This window comes from Panulirus ornatus, chromosome 32 (genome assembly GCF_036320965.1).
Source record: "Panulirus ornatus isolate Po-2019 chromosome 32, ASM3632096v1, whole genome shotgun sequence".
NCBI lineage: Eukaryota > Metazoa > Arthropoda > Malacostraca > Decapoda > Palinuridae > Panulirus > Panulirus ornatus.
This window is the reverse complement of record NC_092255.1, coordinates 27709377-27726179: the sequence shown is the minus strand read 5'-3', so window position 1 is coordinate 27726179 and position 16803 is coordinate 27709377. Positions and strand designations below refer to the sequence as shown.

Genomic DNA, 16803 nt, shown 5'->3' with positions numbered 1-16803 from the left:
TGTCCGGTACATCTGTTTACTGTTCACTATTTACTTTTGTTCAGTGTATCTGTTTACTGTTAATTGTTTGTTGGGTTTATTCAGTCGTTCCTTACTTTTCTGCTCACATGACCTACTGAACTTTGGTTCCCTGCAATCCTGACATGACCTGACCTAAACTTGTTATTCTGCTGACCTTCAATGACCTTTATGCTCACGTGAACTCCTGAACTTAACTTCCGACTCTCATGACTTAACCTAACGTGACCAATATTTATGATCATTTTCTTGATACTTTCCTCTCATGACACTAACCAACCAACATCATGAAACACCTTGTGCATGACGTCATTCATATATTACTTACCCCACTCTACCACTAGTGGTCAGCTTTGTGTCAGTTTTCATTGGCAAAGTACGTGTGGTAAACAATCATACTGTTTCTACCATATATATATATATATATATATATATATATATATATATATATATATATATATATATATATATATATATTACATGACTGCTAGAGACTGAGTGTGAACGAATGTGGCCTTTGTTGTCTTTTCCTAGCGCTACCTCGCGCACATGCGGGGGTTGTTATTTCATGTGTGGCGAGGTGGCGACGGGAATGAATAAAGGCAGCAAGTATGAATTATGTACATATATATATATATATATATATATATATATATATATATATATATATATATATATATATATATATATATAAGTTGAAATGTATAGGTATGTATATGTGCGTGTGTGGACGTGTATGTATATACGTGTATGTGGGCTGGGCCATTCTTTCGTATGTGTCCTTGCGCTACCTCGCGAACGCGGGAGACGGCGACAAAGTATAATAAATAAATATAATATAATATATTTTTTTTTTCATACTATTCGCCATTTCCCGCATTTGCGAGGTAGCGTTAAGAACAGAGGACTGGGCCTTAGAGGGAAAATCCTCACCTGGCCCCCTTCTCTGTTCCTTCTTTTGGAAAATTAAAAAAAAAAACGAGAGGGGAGGATTTCCAGCCACCCACTCCCTCCCCTTTTAGTCGCCTTCTACGACACGCAGGGAATACGTGGGAAGTATTCTTTCTCCCCTATCCCCAGGGATAATATATATATATATATATATTCACCTTTGATTATACTTGTACCTGCTAGTACTATGTGGTACTTCATGTGTGTGCGCCCCAGGCTCCTCCTACGTGTACTGGTGACGGAAGATAAATAGGAAAAGTTTTCTTGGAGCAGTAATTAAATCCCCGTCCTTGTAGCAGCCATGCTGGCCCCACTTGCTCCCCTTCACAACAGTCAATACCAAAATTTTGAACCGTTGTAACGAGCCTCCACCAATTGCACGGTCGGCTGCCGTAACCGTCACGAGAACTGGCGAATGAGAGGAACCCTCCGGATGACGTCAAGCAAAAGAGGCCTATGATTGGTCAAGGCTGGTGAGCAGTCGATCTTAGGTTTTTAAAGACGTTAAATGAAGTCGAGGATCAACCTGTTGTTATCTACCACCAACGAACAACAACACTGTTGTCTTGTCTACTGAACTTTTGGATAGTTGGGAAGAGCAACCCTATTACAACAAGACAGTATACATGAGGTAAATATATACACATTCTCCATCAACAACATATAAATCGGAGGCAGTCTCACAAGACCACTACGTTAACTGAATATTTCCAGACATCTCCAACAATGTCAAAGAATTGTTGATACAAAATGGTTGGACTTTGGTCAATATGATTACTGCAGGGTTAGCACTAATACTGAGGTGTTTCCTAATAAACAGTGAAACTTGGCAAGATAAAGAAATGAAGAAGGTTGATAATAATATTAAATGTTACCAATGAAAATAGATGCTGAAAATCTGTTAATATAGTTAAATACTGAAGCTGTAACCAGGTGTACCTGTGGGTACCTTACTGTCAACACTACATACAGCAGTGTTGCTAGTATGCAATACATGATGCAGGGTTGCCATTACAAAATAAATGTAATGTTGTCAGAAGTGCATGCAAGCCGCAGTGTTGCCGCTACATACATATATATGATCATTATCTTCCCAACTTGACAATGATGGATCGATGGGTCAACGTAATTAAAACAGAGGATTATCATACTTCAATACCCAATTATGATATGTAAATATCAACAGAGGTTTACTTATCGATAACTATTCAATATTTCTCGATCCAGGACCATGTTATACAGGTTAAGCAGCCGAGAACACAACCCAACATGTTCTCCTTCAAGATCACTTGAACATTTAGGATGCTTCTTCTGGCAAGGCATTGTATGGTATAATTTGTTGTTCGGAGAAGCTGGCGGGGCAAGGGGAGGGGGGAGACGATCCCCATAGTGGGGTAGGTGACAACCATCCCCAGGGGGGGGGGGGGGGACCCCAGCGCGGATCCGGCAGCTGGTGGGGGAGGGAGATGCTTCAGCCAGCGACCTCTGGCAACGTGTATCGACTCAACAGGTGAGAGAAGCACGTCCCCCCCCACCCCCCACTCTCTCTCTCTCTCTCTCTCTCTCGTATCCTTTTTTTTCTTCCCTTTTTCTTCTTCCTCTTGATGTTCACTCCTTGAACTCTTTCGTCTGTTTTATATATATATATATATATATATATATATATATATATATATATATATATATATATATATATATATATATATATATATATATATATCAGTTTCACCAACAAGGACCATATATTCTATTTTCTTAAGTTGTAATTCACTTTCTGTGTGACCTCTCCACTTTTCTGTTCACCCCCACATCTAGTGCATGTCTAGGTACCCCCACATCTAGTACATGTCTAGGTACCACTACATCTAGTACATGTCTAGGTACCCCCACATCTAGTACATGTCTAGGTACCCCCACATCTAGTACATGTCTAGGTACCCCCACATCTAGTGCATGTCTAGGTACCCCCACATCTAGTACATGTCTAGGTACCCCCACATCTAGTACATGTCTAGGTACCCCCACATCTAGTACATGTCTAGGTACCCCCACATCTAGTGCATGTCTAGGTACCCCCACATCTAGTACATGTCTAGGTACCCCCACATCTAGTACATGTCTAGGTACCCCCACATCTAGTACATGTCTAGGTACCCCCACATCTAGTGCTACACACAGCCCATCCTCACACACAATTTACCAAAATTCATAATTTCATAAAAACAGAACATCAACCCTTGCCAGGCCAGCCAGTCCTCCACACACACACACACACACACACACACACACACTTGCAGTAATACTGGGGATTTCGCAGTACAGTGGTTAGCGTCGCTGACCACGTTTCACGCATGGGCCCAATCGGGTTCGAATCATGGTGGTGGTAGTCTCCCCACAGCCAAGCCAGCTGTAACTCCTCCCTCGGGGCTGGTCGATGAGTGTACACCGAGCTGAGGCTGCTGGTATGTGTGCACTTACCTAACTGTCCCATGTGGGGAGGGAGCGGAGCCTCATATGTACCACACTTGAATTATTGTATGTTGTACACATAAAGGCTGTGTCTTCTGTACTACGCATGTTGTGGACAGACTTCATATCTTTCCTATGTTTCTTACTTTCTTGTTCTGTCCCCTGGTTGTCCTATCCCTTCATCACTCAAGGAAATGGTCACTAAGTCATCGACTGTCTGTTTTACAAACGTTGTGATCACCTTAACTCTCACTCCTCCAAGATGGTACAAATTTAAGCCATTCCCTATACCCAACTGGAACCATCTGTGCTCACCTCCTCTGCACCTTCTCTACCAGCTCTTTCTGCTTCTGTAGCTCAGGTAAACAAACTTCAAACACATATTACTTTCAGCCAAATGAATAATGTAAACAATGTGTGTGTGTGTGTGTGTGTGTGTAGAGTAGATATGGTAAACAAGGTCGAGTCGAGGTAACATAGGCTTAATCCACTCTCTACGTCATCCCTAAACATTAATCATGTACATGCAACAGTAAACAGTCACACACACAACAACAACACAGAGAGGAACACAGAAATCAACAGACAAAGGCACAGACGGTTGGTCTGATCTATGACCTGACCTTTAAGAATTAAGGTCAAAGGTCACTCCATGGTCCAGCCTCAAGGGTCGTAGCTTGGTGGTCAAGATGTAAGTGTAAACTACAATTCAGATAATGTTAAATGTCTATGAATACAATCATCATTACCAATAATTACAATATCATAATTATACGTTATACATTATAATGTTCACTACATCCTAAGAATTATCAAAGGCAAATGTTTATGAAAATTATATTTTGACTATGAAACGATAAATTAATTTCAAAACAGAATAATTCTATGACAAGGACGAGAAAATATGAATATATTAATTTTCCTTACTGTTGGCATCTCTGATTCTCCCATGTTGTCTTCTGGCATCACATAAGTACAAGATGTCACACACACACACACACACACACACACACACACACACACACACACACACACACGGGGGGGGGGGTCGTGGGGCGTATTCTAATATAAAAACGATTGCAAAGAATTTCAGAGATTTTTTCTATAAGGAAAAGTACAGAAAAAATATTTCTAAGTTTTGCCATAAGTGAGAGCATAACAACTTAATCAAAATTGCTTCCAAGTTTCTGTACATCTTAAGATCAGAGAAGTAATGAACGAATTATGTACACATTACTGTACAACAGGTTAGGCATACTCTCACACATTAACATGTATTATATCTAACTAATACACAGGTATACATACATATATATATATATATATATATATATATATATATATACAGAGAGAGAGAGAGAGAGAGAGAGAGAGAGAGAGAGAGAGAGAGAGAGAGAGAGAGAGAGAGAGAGAGAGAGAGAGAGAGAGGGGGGGCACTGTATCACACACTGAGGTATACATATAGATGTGCCTCTTGTATGACACTCATACACAGGTATATACATACAAATCTCCGGCATCACATTAATACAAGATATACAACACATTTATCACACTAATACACAGGTATGAGTACATGCAAGGCTTTCGAATCACACTAACACACAAGTATACACATAGAGCCTTTATTACAGTAATACAGAATTATACATATACACATGGCTCCGCTATCACACTTGTACAGATATACACTATTCTTATAACACATGTATACATATACACATGGTTCTTGTATCATACAAACGCACAGGTATACATACACATGACCCCCTAATCACACAAATACAAAGGTATATATCCAGAACAGGCCAGGTTACAGTATCATGCCACTGTAGTTCGCATTATAAAAATACAGCAACTAATTAACCAGGGAAATGAAAGCAAAGATCAAGCTTACTGTGTGTGTGTGTGTGTACAAGCTGTGTGTAGCACAGACCTACGCTGCCTCACAGCAGTGTGCATCATGGGAGAGGAGTCACTGGGCACAGACAACTGTGCCACAGCTTTAGATTCCCTCCCAAAGAAGGTCACCGAGGGAGCCACACAGAAGACTCAGTATTACACGCAGCACAGGAAAACCATAACAGCAACCGTAACACAGCACAACAAAGATGAGAACAGATCACCACAGCATTACAGTGCAAAGTACCGCCACACCAGTACACACCACCACAGCAGCAGTACACAGTACCACAGCAGCAGTACACAGTACCACAGCAGCAGTACACAGCACCACAGCAGCAGTACACAGCACCACAGCAGCAGTACACAGCACCACAGCAGCAGTACACAGCACCACAGCAGCAGTACACAGCACCACAGCAGCAGTACACAGCACCACAGCAGCAGTACACAGCACCACAGCAGCAGTACACAGTACCACAGTAGCAGTACACAGCACCACAGCAGCAGTACACAGTACCACAGTAGCAGTACACAGCACCACAGCAGCAGTACACAGTACCACAGTAGCAGTACACAGCACCACAGCAGCAGTACACAGCACCACAGCAGCAGTACACAGCACCACAGCAGCAGTACACAGTACCACAGCAGCAGTACACAGCAACATGAACGTCTGTGTTGTCATAGTCTCCAGTTCTGATTATGCAAATAAGCAAGTACAGCATTTCTGAATGGCGGGTCGATGGTCAGATGAGGCAGGAGGCCCAGGAAGGAGAGGCACCGAGGCTGCTGCTGGCGAGGGACGGGAACATGTGTCATGAAGGAAGGTGAGACAAGTATGTGGAGGCGTCATCATGAAGGAAGGTGAGACAAGTATGTGGAGGCGTCATCATGAAGGAAGGTGAGACAAGTATGTGGAGGCGTCATCATGAAGGAAGGTGAGACAAGTATGTGGAGGCGTCATCATGAAGGAAGGTGAGACAAGTATGTGGAGGCGTCATCATGAAGGAAGGTGAGACAAGTATGTGGAGGCGTCATCATGAAGGAAGGTGAGACAAGTATGTGGAGGCGTCATCATGAAGGAAGGTGAGACAAGTATGTGGAGGCGTCATCATGAAGGAAGGTGAGACAAGTATGTGGAGGCGTCATCATGAAGGAAGGTGAGACAAGTATGTGGAGGCGTCATCATGAAGGAAGGTGAGACAAGTATGTGGGGGCGTCATCATGAAGGAAGGTGAGATAAGTATGTGGAGGCGTCATCATGAAGGAAGGTGAGACAAGTATGTGGGGGCGTCATCATGAAGGAAGGTGAGACAAGTATGTGGAGGCGTCATCATGAAGGAAGGTGAGATAAGTATGTGGGGGCGTCATCATGAAGGAAGGTGAGACAAGTATGTAGAGGCGTCATCATGAAGGAAGGTGAGACAAGTATGTGGAGGCGTCATCATGAAGGAAGGAGAGACAAGTATGTGGGGGCGTCATCATGAAGGAAGGTGAGACAAGTATGTGGAGGCGTCATCATGAAGGAAGGAGAGACAAGTATGTGGGGGCGTCATCATGAAGGAAGGAGAGACAAGTATGTGGGGGCGTCATCATGAAGGAAGGCGAGATAAGTATGAAGATGAAGGAAAGCTTCAGTGTGTGTCTGTGTTGATGTCTGTATGTGTGCCATGTTATCTGGCCGACATCCCTCACTCAAGCTACACTTCTGCAAAGTTTATAATAAATGTCTCGCCAAATAAGCAACGCCCCTGTACACGTCCTAGCAACCCAGCCCCCTGTGCTGTACACGTCCTAGCAACCCAGCCCCCTGTGCTGTACACGTCCTAGCAACCCAGCCCCCTGTGCTGTACACGTCCTAGCAACCCAGCCCCCTGTGCTGTACACGGCCTAGCAACCCAGCCCCCTGTGCTGTACACGTCCTAGCAACCCAGCCCCCTGTGCTGTACACGTCCTAGCAACCCAGCCCCCTGTGCTGTACACGGCCTAGCAACCCAGCCCCCTGTGCTGTACACGTCCTAGCAACCCAGCCCCCTGTGCTGTACACGTCCTAGCAACCCAGCCCCCTGTGCTGTACACGTCCTAGCAACCCAGCCCCCTGTGCTGTACACGTCCTAGCAACCCAGCCCCCTGTGCTGTACACGTCCTAGCAACCCAGCCCCCTGTGCTGTACACGGCCTAGCAACCCAGCCCCCTGTGCTGTACACGGCCTAGCAACCCAGCCCCCTGTGCTGTACACGTCCTAGCAACCCAGCCCCCTGTGCTGTACACGTCCTAGCAACCCAGCCCCCTGTGCTGTACACGTCCTAGCAACCCAGCCCCCTGTGCTGTACACGTCCTAGCAACCCAGCCCCCTGTGCTGTACACGTCCTAGCAACCCAGCCCCCTGTGCTGTACACGGCCTAGCAACCCAGCCCCCTGTGCTGTACACGGCCTAGCAACCCAGCCCCCTGTGCTGTACACGTCCTAGCAACCCAGCCCCCTGTGCTGTACACGTCCTAGCCCAGTGTGGTGTGTACATCCGGGTAAGAGCCCTATATACCTCTCTTCCATAATGTATAATGGGTGAGTTTTCTTGATTCTTCCATATGGAGCACATGTACAACCCACGGGTGGGATGGGCCTGAACACATGTACAACACATGGTTGTACTATAAATGTACAAACAGTAGTCTGATGATCATGTTATACAAGCAAGTGCTACAATGTTGTACAGATTGTACATTTCTGTACAAAACACGTATCAAAACCAAGTGGTTTATGTTTGGTCGTACTTACGTTTGCGTTGCTAGCTGGCAGTCATCCTGGAGTGGACGCTTAGGGCTCAAGTTCGCATGGTGATGGATGGTAATTTCAGCCGTATGGGCAGGTATGCCACAAGACAGTGTTACACTGGTGTGGGTTGCTACATGAGAGTTGTACACCCTCACTGTACCACATGGCCCTCACTGTACCACATGGCCCTCACTGTACCACATGACCCTCACTGTACCACATGACCCTCACTGTACCACATGGCCCTCACTGTACCACATGGCCCTCACTGTACCACATGACCCTCACTGTACCACATGACCCTCACTGTACCACATGGCCCTCACTGTACCACATGGCCCTCACTGTACCACCTGACCCTCACTGTACCACCTGACCCTCACTGTACCACATGACCCTCACTGTACCACATGGCCCTCACTGTACCACCTGACCCTCACTGTACCACATGGCCCTCACTGTACCACCTGACCCTCACTGTACCACCTGACCCTCACTGTACCACATGACCCTCACTGTACCACCTGACCCTCACTGTACCACCTGACCCTCACTGTACCACCTGACCCTCACTGTACCACATGACCCTCACTGTACCACATGACCCTCACTGTACCACATGACCCTCACTGTACCACATGACCCTCACTGTACCACATGGCCCTCACTGTACCACCTGACCCTCACTGTACGTACATTGTAGGTAGTGGCACACGTGCAAGGCTGAATTGTGTGTGTAAGTCAGGATACAAGAACATCAGACGTACGTGGGTACGGACAATGTACGTGGTCTATGACGTGCGAGAGTAACTCACGGTAGGAGTACAGACGGGGTAACAAGCGCAGGAGTAAGAATGGGGTAACACGTGCAGAAGGACGAGTTAACACGTGCAGAAAGGCGATGTAACTCACCTATGGGATTAAGGACGAGGTAACTCACGTGCATAAGTAAGGACGAGGTAACTCACGAGCATAGGTAAGGACGAGGTAACTCACGTGCATAGGTAAAGACGAGGTAACTCATGTGCATAGGTAAGGACGAGGTAACTCACGTGCATAGGTAAGGACGAGGTAACTCACGTGCATAAGTAAGGATGAGGTAACTCACGAGCATAGGTAAGGACGAGGTAACTCACGTGCATAAGTAAGGACGAGGTAACTCACGTGCATAAGTAAGGACGAGGTAACTCACGAGCATAGGTGAGGACGGGGTAACTCACGTGCATAGGTAAGGACGAGGTAACTCACGAGCATAGGTAAGGACGAGGTAACTCACGTGCATAGGTAAGGACGAGGTAACTCACGTGCACAGGTAAGGACGAGGTAACTCACGAGCATAGGTAAGGACGAGGTAACTCACGAGCATAAGGACGAGGTAACTCACGAGCATAAGTAAGGACGAGGTAACTCATGTGCACAGGTAAGGACGAGGTAACTCATGTGCATAGGTAAGGACGAGGTAACTCACGAGCATAGGTAAGGACGAGGTAACTCACGAGCATAGGTAAGGACGAGGTAACTCACGTGCATAGGTAAGGACGAGGTAACTCACGAGCATAGGTAAGGACGAGGTAACTCATGTGCATAGGTAAGGACGAGGTAACTCACGTGCATAGGTAAGGACGAGGTAACTCATGTGCATAGGTAAGGACGAGGTAACTCACGAACATAGGTAAGGACGAGGTAACTCACGAGCATAGGTAAGGACGAGGTAACTCACGTGCATAGGTAAGGACGAGGTAACTCATGAGCATAGGTAAGGACGAGGTAACTCACGAGCATAGGTAAGGACGAGGTAACTCACGAGCATAAGGACGAGGTAACTCACGAGCATAGGTAAGGACGAGGTAACTCATGTGCATAGGTAATGACGAGGTAACTCACGAGCATAGGTAAGGACGAGGTAACTCACGAGCATAGGTAAGGACGAGGTAACTCACGTGCATAGGTAAGGACGAGGTAACTCACGAGCATAGGTAAGGACGAGGTAACTCACGAACATAGGTAAGGACGAGGTAACTCACGAGCATAGGTAAGGACGAGGTAACTCACGTGCATAGGTAAGGACGAGGTAACTCACGAGCATAGGTAAGGACGAGGTAACTCACGAGCATAGGTAAGGACGAGGTAACTCATGTGCAAAAGTAAAGATGCGGTAACTCACGTGTGTGCAGCATGAGTCAGTAACTGAGGGGCAGGAGTTACTCACGTGCAGTTGAGGGTTGTAGGGCGGAGCAGGGGGCCCCAACACCAGTGGCAGTACAGCCTGACCCGTGGAAGATAATCAGTTAGTTAGTTCCAGTTACCTCTAACTACCAGTTATGTCTTAAAACCAATCATCAGTTAGTTCTGGTTAACTCTAACTACCAGTTATGTCTTAAAACCAATCATCAGTTAGTTCTAGTTACCTCTAACTACCAGTTATGTCTTAAAACCAATCATCAGTTAGTTCTAGTTACTTCTAACTACCAGTTGTCTTAAAACCAATCATCAGTTAGTTCTAGTTACCTCTAACTACCAGTTATGTCTTAGAACCAATCATCAGTTAGTTCTGGTTAACTCTAACTACCAGTTATGTCTTAGAACCAATCATCAGTTAGTTCTGGTTAACTCTAACTACCAGTTATGTCTTAAAACCAATCATCAGTTAGTTCTAGTTACCTCTAACTACCAGTTATGTCTTAAAACCAATCATCAGTTAGTTCTAGCTACCTCTAACTACCAGTTATGTCTTAGAACCAATCATCAGTTAGTTCTAGTTACCTCTAACTACCAGTTTATAACAAGTTATACTGTGGACACAAGCAAGGTTTATGGTCCTGATGGCCTCCATTCCCGTGTTCTGAAAGCGTGTGACTCTGAACTTGCACCTGTGCTTGCTCGTCTGTTCCGTTTCTATTCAAAAACCAAAACATTTCCTTCCCTTTGGAAGCGTGCTTTGATATATCCCATCATTAAGAAGGGTGATCGTTCTGACCTCTCTTAACTATCGTCCTAATGCTTTGACATCTGCCATTTCCAAAGTGTTTGAATCTCTCCTCAACTCCCAGATCTTTAGACACCTCGAGACTCAGTCTTCTCTTTGATCAACAGTATGGCTTCCGTAAGGCCAGATCCACTTACGATATTCTTTCCTATCTTGCTAATGTTTGGTTATCAGCCTTGAAAGATTCTCGGGAAATCTACATGTCAGTTTCAAAGGTATTTTTCTCTGTATGACACACATTTGTATGAACGTAATATGAACTGTAAGTGAAGATTAACGTGTGTGTGTGTGTGTGTGTGTGTGTGTGTGTGTGTGTGTGTGTGTGTGTGTGTGTGTGTGTGTGTAAGGTACATATATCACAGCACATGAGGTTCCTTTCATCTTTGATGTATATATCTACAATAACTTGAATATGTACTCAGAATTATAATGTAGAGGTCATGTTTCTTTACACAGTTTTGTGTACAACTTTCCCAGGTGTACAGGTGGGCGAGGCGCCTCACACTGTGTGTGTTATCAATGGTTGTACCTTGAAGGTGTCCACATATTATCATGGCAGATGTGCACTGGAGACTCATCAGGTTTTGACGCTACACTAACTGTACTTCTGTGCTGTACAGTAATTCTATGCTGTACAGTACTTCTGTGCTGTACAATACTTCTGTGTCTGCCTTTTTTTTCTAATAATTTTCCAGTAGAATGGCCACATCCTCCATCCCGTTTTCTAATAACGCTGTATCATTAATACAATCACAACCATCAGGCAAAATCTACCATTATAATTCAAGACTGAATAGATTATATACATGAGCAGAAGGAGGAAACTAAATTATTTAATGCAGATACAAGACATAATTATAGTAACTAATATCAATAAATAATTGAGCCAAACTGCTCATGATACACATAATGGCCACTAAACCTCGCTTACTACCTCACTCTAACAAGGAAAACTAACTTCACGAAAATAAGGAATATCTTCACCTGCCCTCAGTGGTCTTGCAAGACCAGCCACACGTGCAGGTACATGTACACGTACAGCCACACGTGCAGGTACATGTACACGTACAGCCACCCTTGAGCAGGACGGTACGACCCTTGAGCAGGACGGTACGACCCTTGAGCAGGGCGGTACGACCCTTGAGCAGGAGGGTACGACCCTTGAGCAGGAGGGTACGATCATGACGGTCTGGGGGTAGGCTCGTGCTCAAGGGTCGTCGTACCACAGGAGGTAGTGAAGGAGGTCGTGCGGGGTCGTCTCCTGACGTGAGCCGAGCATCATACATGATCATGACTGACAACAATAATACTGGTGTACACACACACACACACACACACACACACACACGGGTGTCGGCATAATACTTAGATTTGGCGGAATGACTGTTATGTTGTCCTGCTGCGGCAGTGAGTGAGTGAGTGAGTGAGTGAGTGAGTGAGAGTGGCATGTGAGAGGTGAGTCAGCAAGATGAGCATCTCTCCTCCACAGGGTCACCTCCTTGTGTTATTGTTGATGTTTACGGCCGATGCTTACGTCACGGCCGAGACCGATGACGTCAATGGTGGTCTTTGATTCTTACAGTGAATGGGCAGGCGTGGCAGACCTTACTACACTGGGCAGGCGTGGCAGACCTTACTACACTGGGCAGGCGTGGCAGACCTTGCTACACTGGGCAGGCGTGGCAGACCTTACTAGAATGGGCAGGCGTGGCAGACCTTACTACACTGGGCAGGCGTGGCAGACCTTACTACACTGGGCAGGCGTGGCAGACCTTGCTACACTGGGCAGGCGTGGCAGACCTTACTAGAATGGGCAGGCGTGGCAGACCTAGCTACACTGGGCAGGCGTGGCAGACCTTGCTACACTGGGCAGGCGTGGCAGACCTTGCTACACTGGGCAGGCGTGGCAGACATTGCTACACTGGGCAGGCGTGGCAGACCTTGCTACACTGGGCAGGCGTGGCAGACTGTAAGGTCTGGCCTTGATTGGTTCCTGGAGACCTTCATGTGGAGGGTCATTAAGGTCATAAGGTTGGGCTGTGTGACCCCGGCAGATGGACACACCTGCAGAATAACGTGGGGGGCGTGGGGCGGGTTCCATGCCATGTCCTCACATGTTGCCGCTCACGTCATCATAGTAAATACTATTACAGTCTACAACCCGTTCAACATCAGTGCTTCCTACAACCGTACAAGATCACAACATCTGAGATCTCTTCATCACATCTGTACAGTCTATACAGCAGCACAACATGTGTTCTGTACAACCGCACATCTGTACAACCTGTACACTGTTGTTGTCTCGTACATACGGCTCACTGGCAGCAAGTTCAGCTCCGTCTGGTAATGAGCTTCACTAATTAATATAATTAATAACATTCAACACACGGGGGGGGGAGGGGGACTTACAATAATAATAAAAGAATTCGTAGACCCAAACACTCCAGCTGACTCTACCATCGTAGTACGACTACGAGAATACGACTGTACGTCCAGCCAGGGGTCGCACACACGGACGCACGGTGGGGAAGACGGCAGCGGAGGCGTCGTAAGGAAGCTGATACGACAATGCTGGCCGTCGTAGAGGGTCATCTACGAGAGCAGGTCAAGTGTGGCGTGGCTCATGATGGGTCGATGATGACCGCCCGCCCGCCCGCAGACCCGCCCACAGGCCCGCCCACAGGTCCGCCCACAGACCCGCACGGAGACCCGCCCGCAGACCCGCCCACAGGCCTGCCCACACACCCGCCCACAGGTCCGCCCGCAGACCCGCCCACAGGCCCGTCCACAGGTCCGCTCGCAGACCCGCTCACAGGCCTGCCCGCCACACATACATCTGATGGAGATGTTGGGGGGGTAATTCTCCCCCCCCCCCCGCTATAAACTCACTATGTAACCTCCGTCACAGTATTTCCTATAGCACACAACAATCACCTTTGCTACGTCATCAATCATCATAAACGACTGACACGCCGTTTTCTTCGCCAATGTCTCCACACCCATCACAGAAATATATTTCTGAGCTAAACATAACATGAGAACGTATTCAGTATCTTGTACTTAATGTCACTCGTTCGTTTAGGGCGACTTTACTACCATGAGCTACAACATCCTGACCCATACGACTTTAGATTCCTGTGATAATACGACTTACTTCATTTACGTTTACTCAAATAAATAATGAACGTTATGACTAATGATCATCCTACTTGTTCATTATTTAACAATCATATAACCAAACTTCACAACCTTACTGGCTAGACCCAGGCTACAACAACGGTTACCACACACACACACACACCTACATGTGTACCATACATTGTTCTATAAAGGTAAATAATAATAATAATATCATCATCATCATCATCATAATAATAACAATAATAATAATAATAATAATAATAATAATAATAAATCGTCCACACTAATTTCAAGAACATACATATACGTATATTCAGCAACATACCAACTCCTATATTCCTAATATAAACCAGTGTATCTACCCAGTATACATAAACACATGTACGTATACATATATACACATGTACGTGTATGTATACAAATGTACGTATATATGTGCAAATGTAGGTATACATATATAGACATCTACGTATATATGTACAAATGTAGGTATACATATATGCACATGTACGTATTTCTATGAGTCCACGGGGAAAATGAAACATGATAAGTTCCCAAGTGCACTTTCGTGTAATAATCACATCATCAGGGGAGACAAAAGAGATAAATATAACAGTCAGTTGATATACATCGAAGAGACAAGCTAGGACGCCACTTGGTAAACATGTGATTGGACAATCACATGTTTACCAAATGGCGTCATATACTTGATCAAGCGCAAAATTGTGAACCTTTCTAACATGTACGTATATATACACATGTACGTATACATATATACACATGTACGTATATATTATAAGTAGTGAACGAAGTATGTGGAGTGTCAGGTTGACCTGACCTGCAAGCTGGAGCGTGCTGACATACTGAAACACGATGACTGATAACCGTAGACTGGAGGCCATGTTAACTCTCTCTCTCTCTCTCTCTCCACATAAACACACGCCCCCCATGAAACAAAGGCACATGTCACCCCCTCCCGCAAGCGGCCAAAGTGTGTGTGTGTGTGTGTGTGTGTGGGGGGGGGGGCTGTCTGACCGTTGGACGCGACGGTCGACCGCTGGATCAGCTGCTCTCGCCTCTGACCCCTCGTCAAGGGTCAGGTCAAGGGGCGGGTCACCACAGGCCAGGGTTGTGCCACTAGTTCAACTTATCAGAACTACTGGTCTTCATTAAGACATTATCAATACTTACATATAAATACCTATGAAGAACATCATCACATTATATATATATATATATATATATATATATATATATATATATATATATATATATATATATATATATATATGAGATACAGAAGCTATCTGGCCATCGCAAACCCTCCCTCTCAGGTTCTGTCTAGTTCCATTCCATGGACCACAAGTGAGCGTGGTGCAGGAGTTAGCGTGGCTTCCCATAAATCACTGGGCCACGAACACAATCCCGGACGGGGAATTTGGCTCAAAGCCAACTCAGCTGTTCATCCCTCCACTGGCCTGGTCGATGAGTAGGAACGAGGTGTGTGTGTGTGTGTGTGTGTGTGTGTGTGTGTGTGTGTGTGTGATCTTAGATAAAGTACATAATACCAGGAGGTAACCATAGTAACAAAAAACAATATACACATCCAAGTTACAGAGCAGTACAGCAGCAGGACAATATACACATCAAGTTACAGAGCAGTACAGCAGCAGGACAATATACACATCCAAGTTACAGAGCAGTACAGCAGCAGGACAATATACACATCAAGTTACAAAGAAAGTTACCGGGGAGAAGTATGCTCCCCATGTGACAACAGGGGAGATCGATATATACACCCCAGGTTAAAGAACACTACAGGAGCGGAGAAATATGCTTCCTGTAGTGTACAGGAGCATGGCTACAGAGAGCAATATAAACACTACATCAAGAGCAGTATAGCACAACACAGCAACACACACAGCAGTATAGCAACACAGCAATATAGCAACACACAGCATCTGACACAGCAGTATAGCAACACACAGCATCTAACACAGCAGTATGGGTAAGATCAACAACACAAGGTAGACCTTCCATGTCTTCCGATGTTTATAATGATTATGACATGACTCACCGAGCATGAGCCACATGGTATATATGACCTGGTCAACCAATACATTACCAATATCAACTATATTCACACAAATATATTGTTACACTTGGCTACAATACCTTATATATATATATATATATATATATATATATATATATATATATATATATATATATATATATATATATATATATAACTATTCATCTCTAATGCCCATGCCATCCAGTTTTGAATTCATATAATTCTGAAATGCAAATTTTTGAACAAATTGTGAGCGGTGTTATTGTATATGGGACGCCAGAGAATCATCATACAGAGAAGATGTTTCACTTGTTTCTTCTCTATATCATTCTTACTGCAGCTACACTAACTCATCCAACACACCAGTTATATACACTGGTTAAAGTCCTCACTATGACCACCACTTGGTATGGTCTGCACCTAGTACTAAGACAGTAGAAGACCACCAGACCACCGTCTGCACCTAGTACTGAGACAGTAG

General features: G+C 45.1%; 1 protein-coding gene across 2 annotated transcripts in view; it reads right to left on the bottom strand.

Moving 5' to 3' along the window:
• Window positions 1-16803, bottom strand: part of LOC139759254 (uncharacterized) — a 56831-nt gene that overhangs the window by 25178 nt on the left and 14850 nt on the right. The window contains exon 2 of one of the 2 annotated variants that reach the window (XM_071681384.1): window positions 10328-10384. The exons of the other annotated variant lie outside the window; for it this stretch is intronic. Within the exon in view, the coding sequence (XP_071537485.1) occupies window positions 10328-10384 (57 nt within the window). The remainder of the gene's footprint in view (window positions 1-10327; window positions 10385-16803) is intronic. 2 annotated transcript variants of the gene reach the window in all.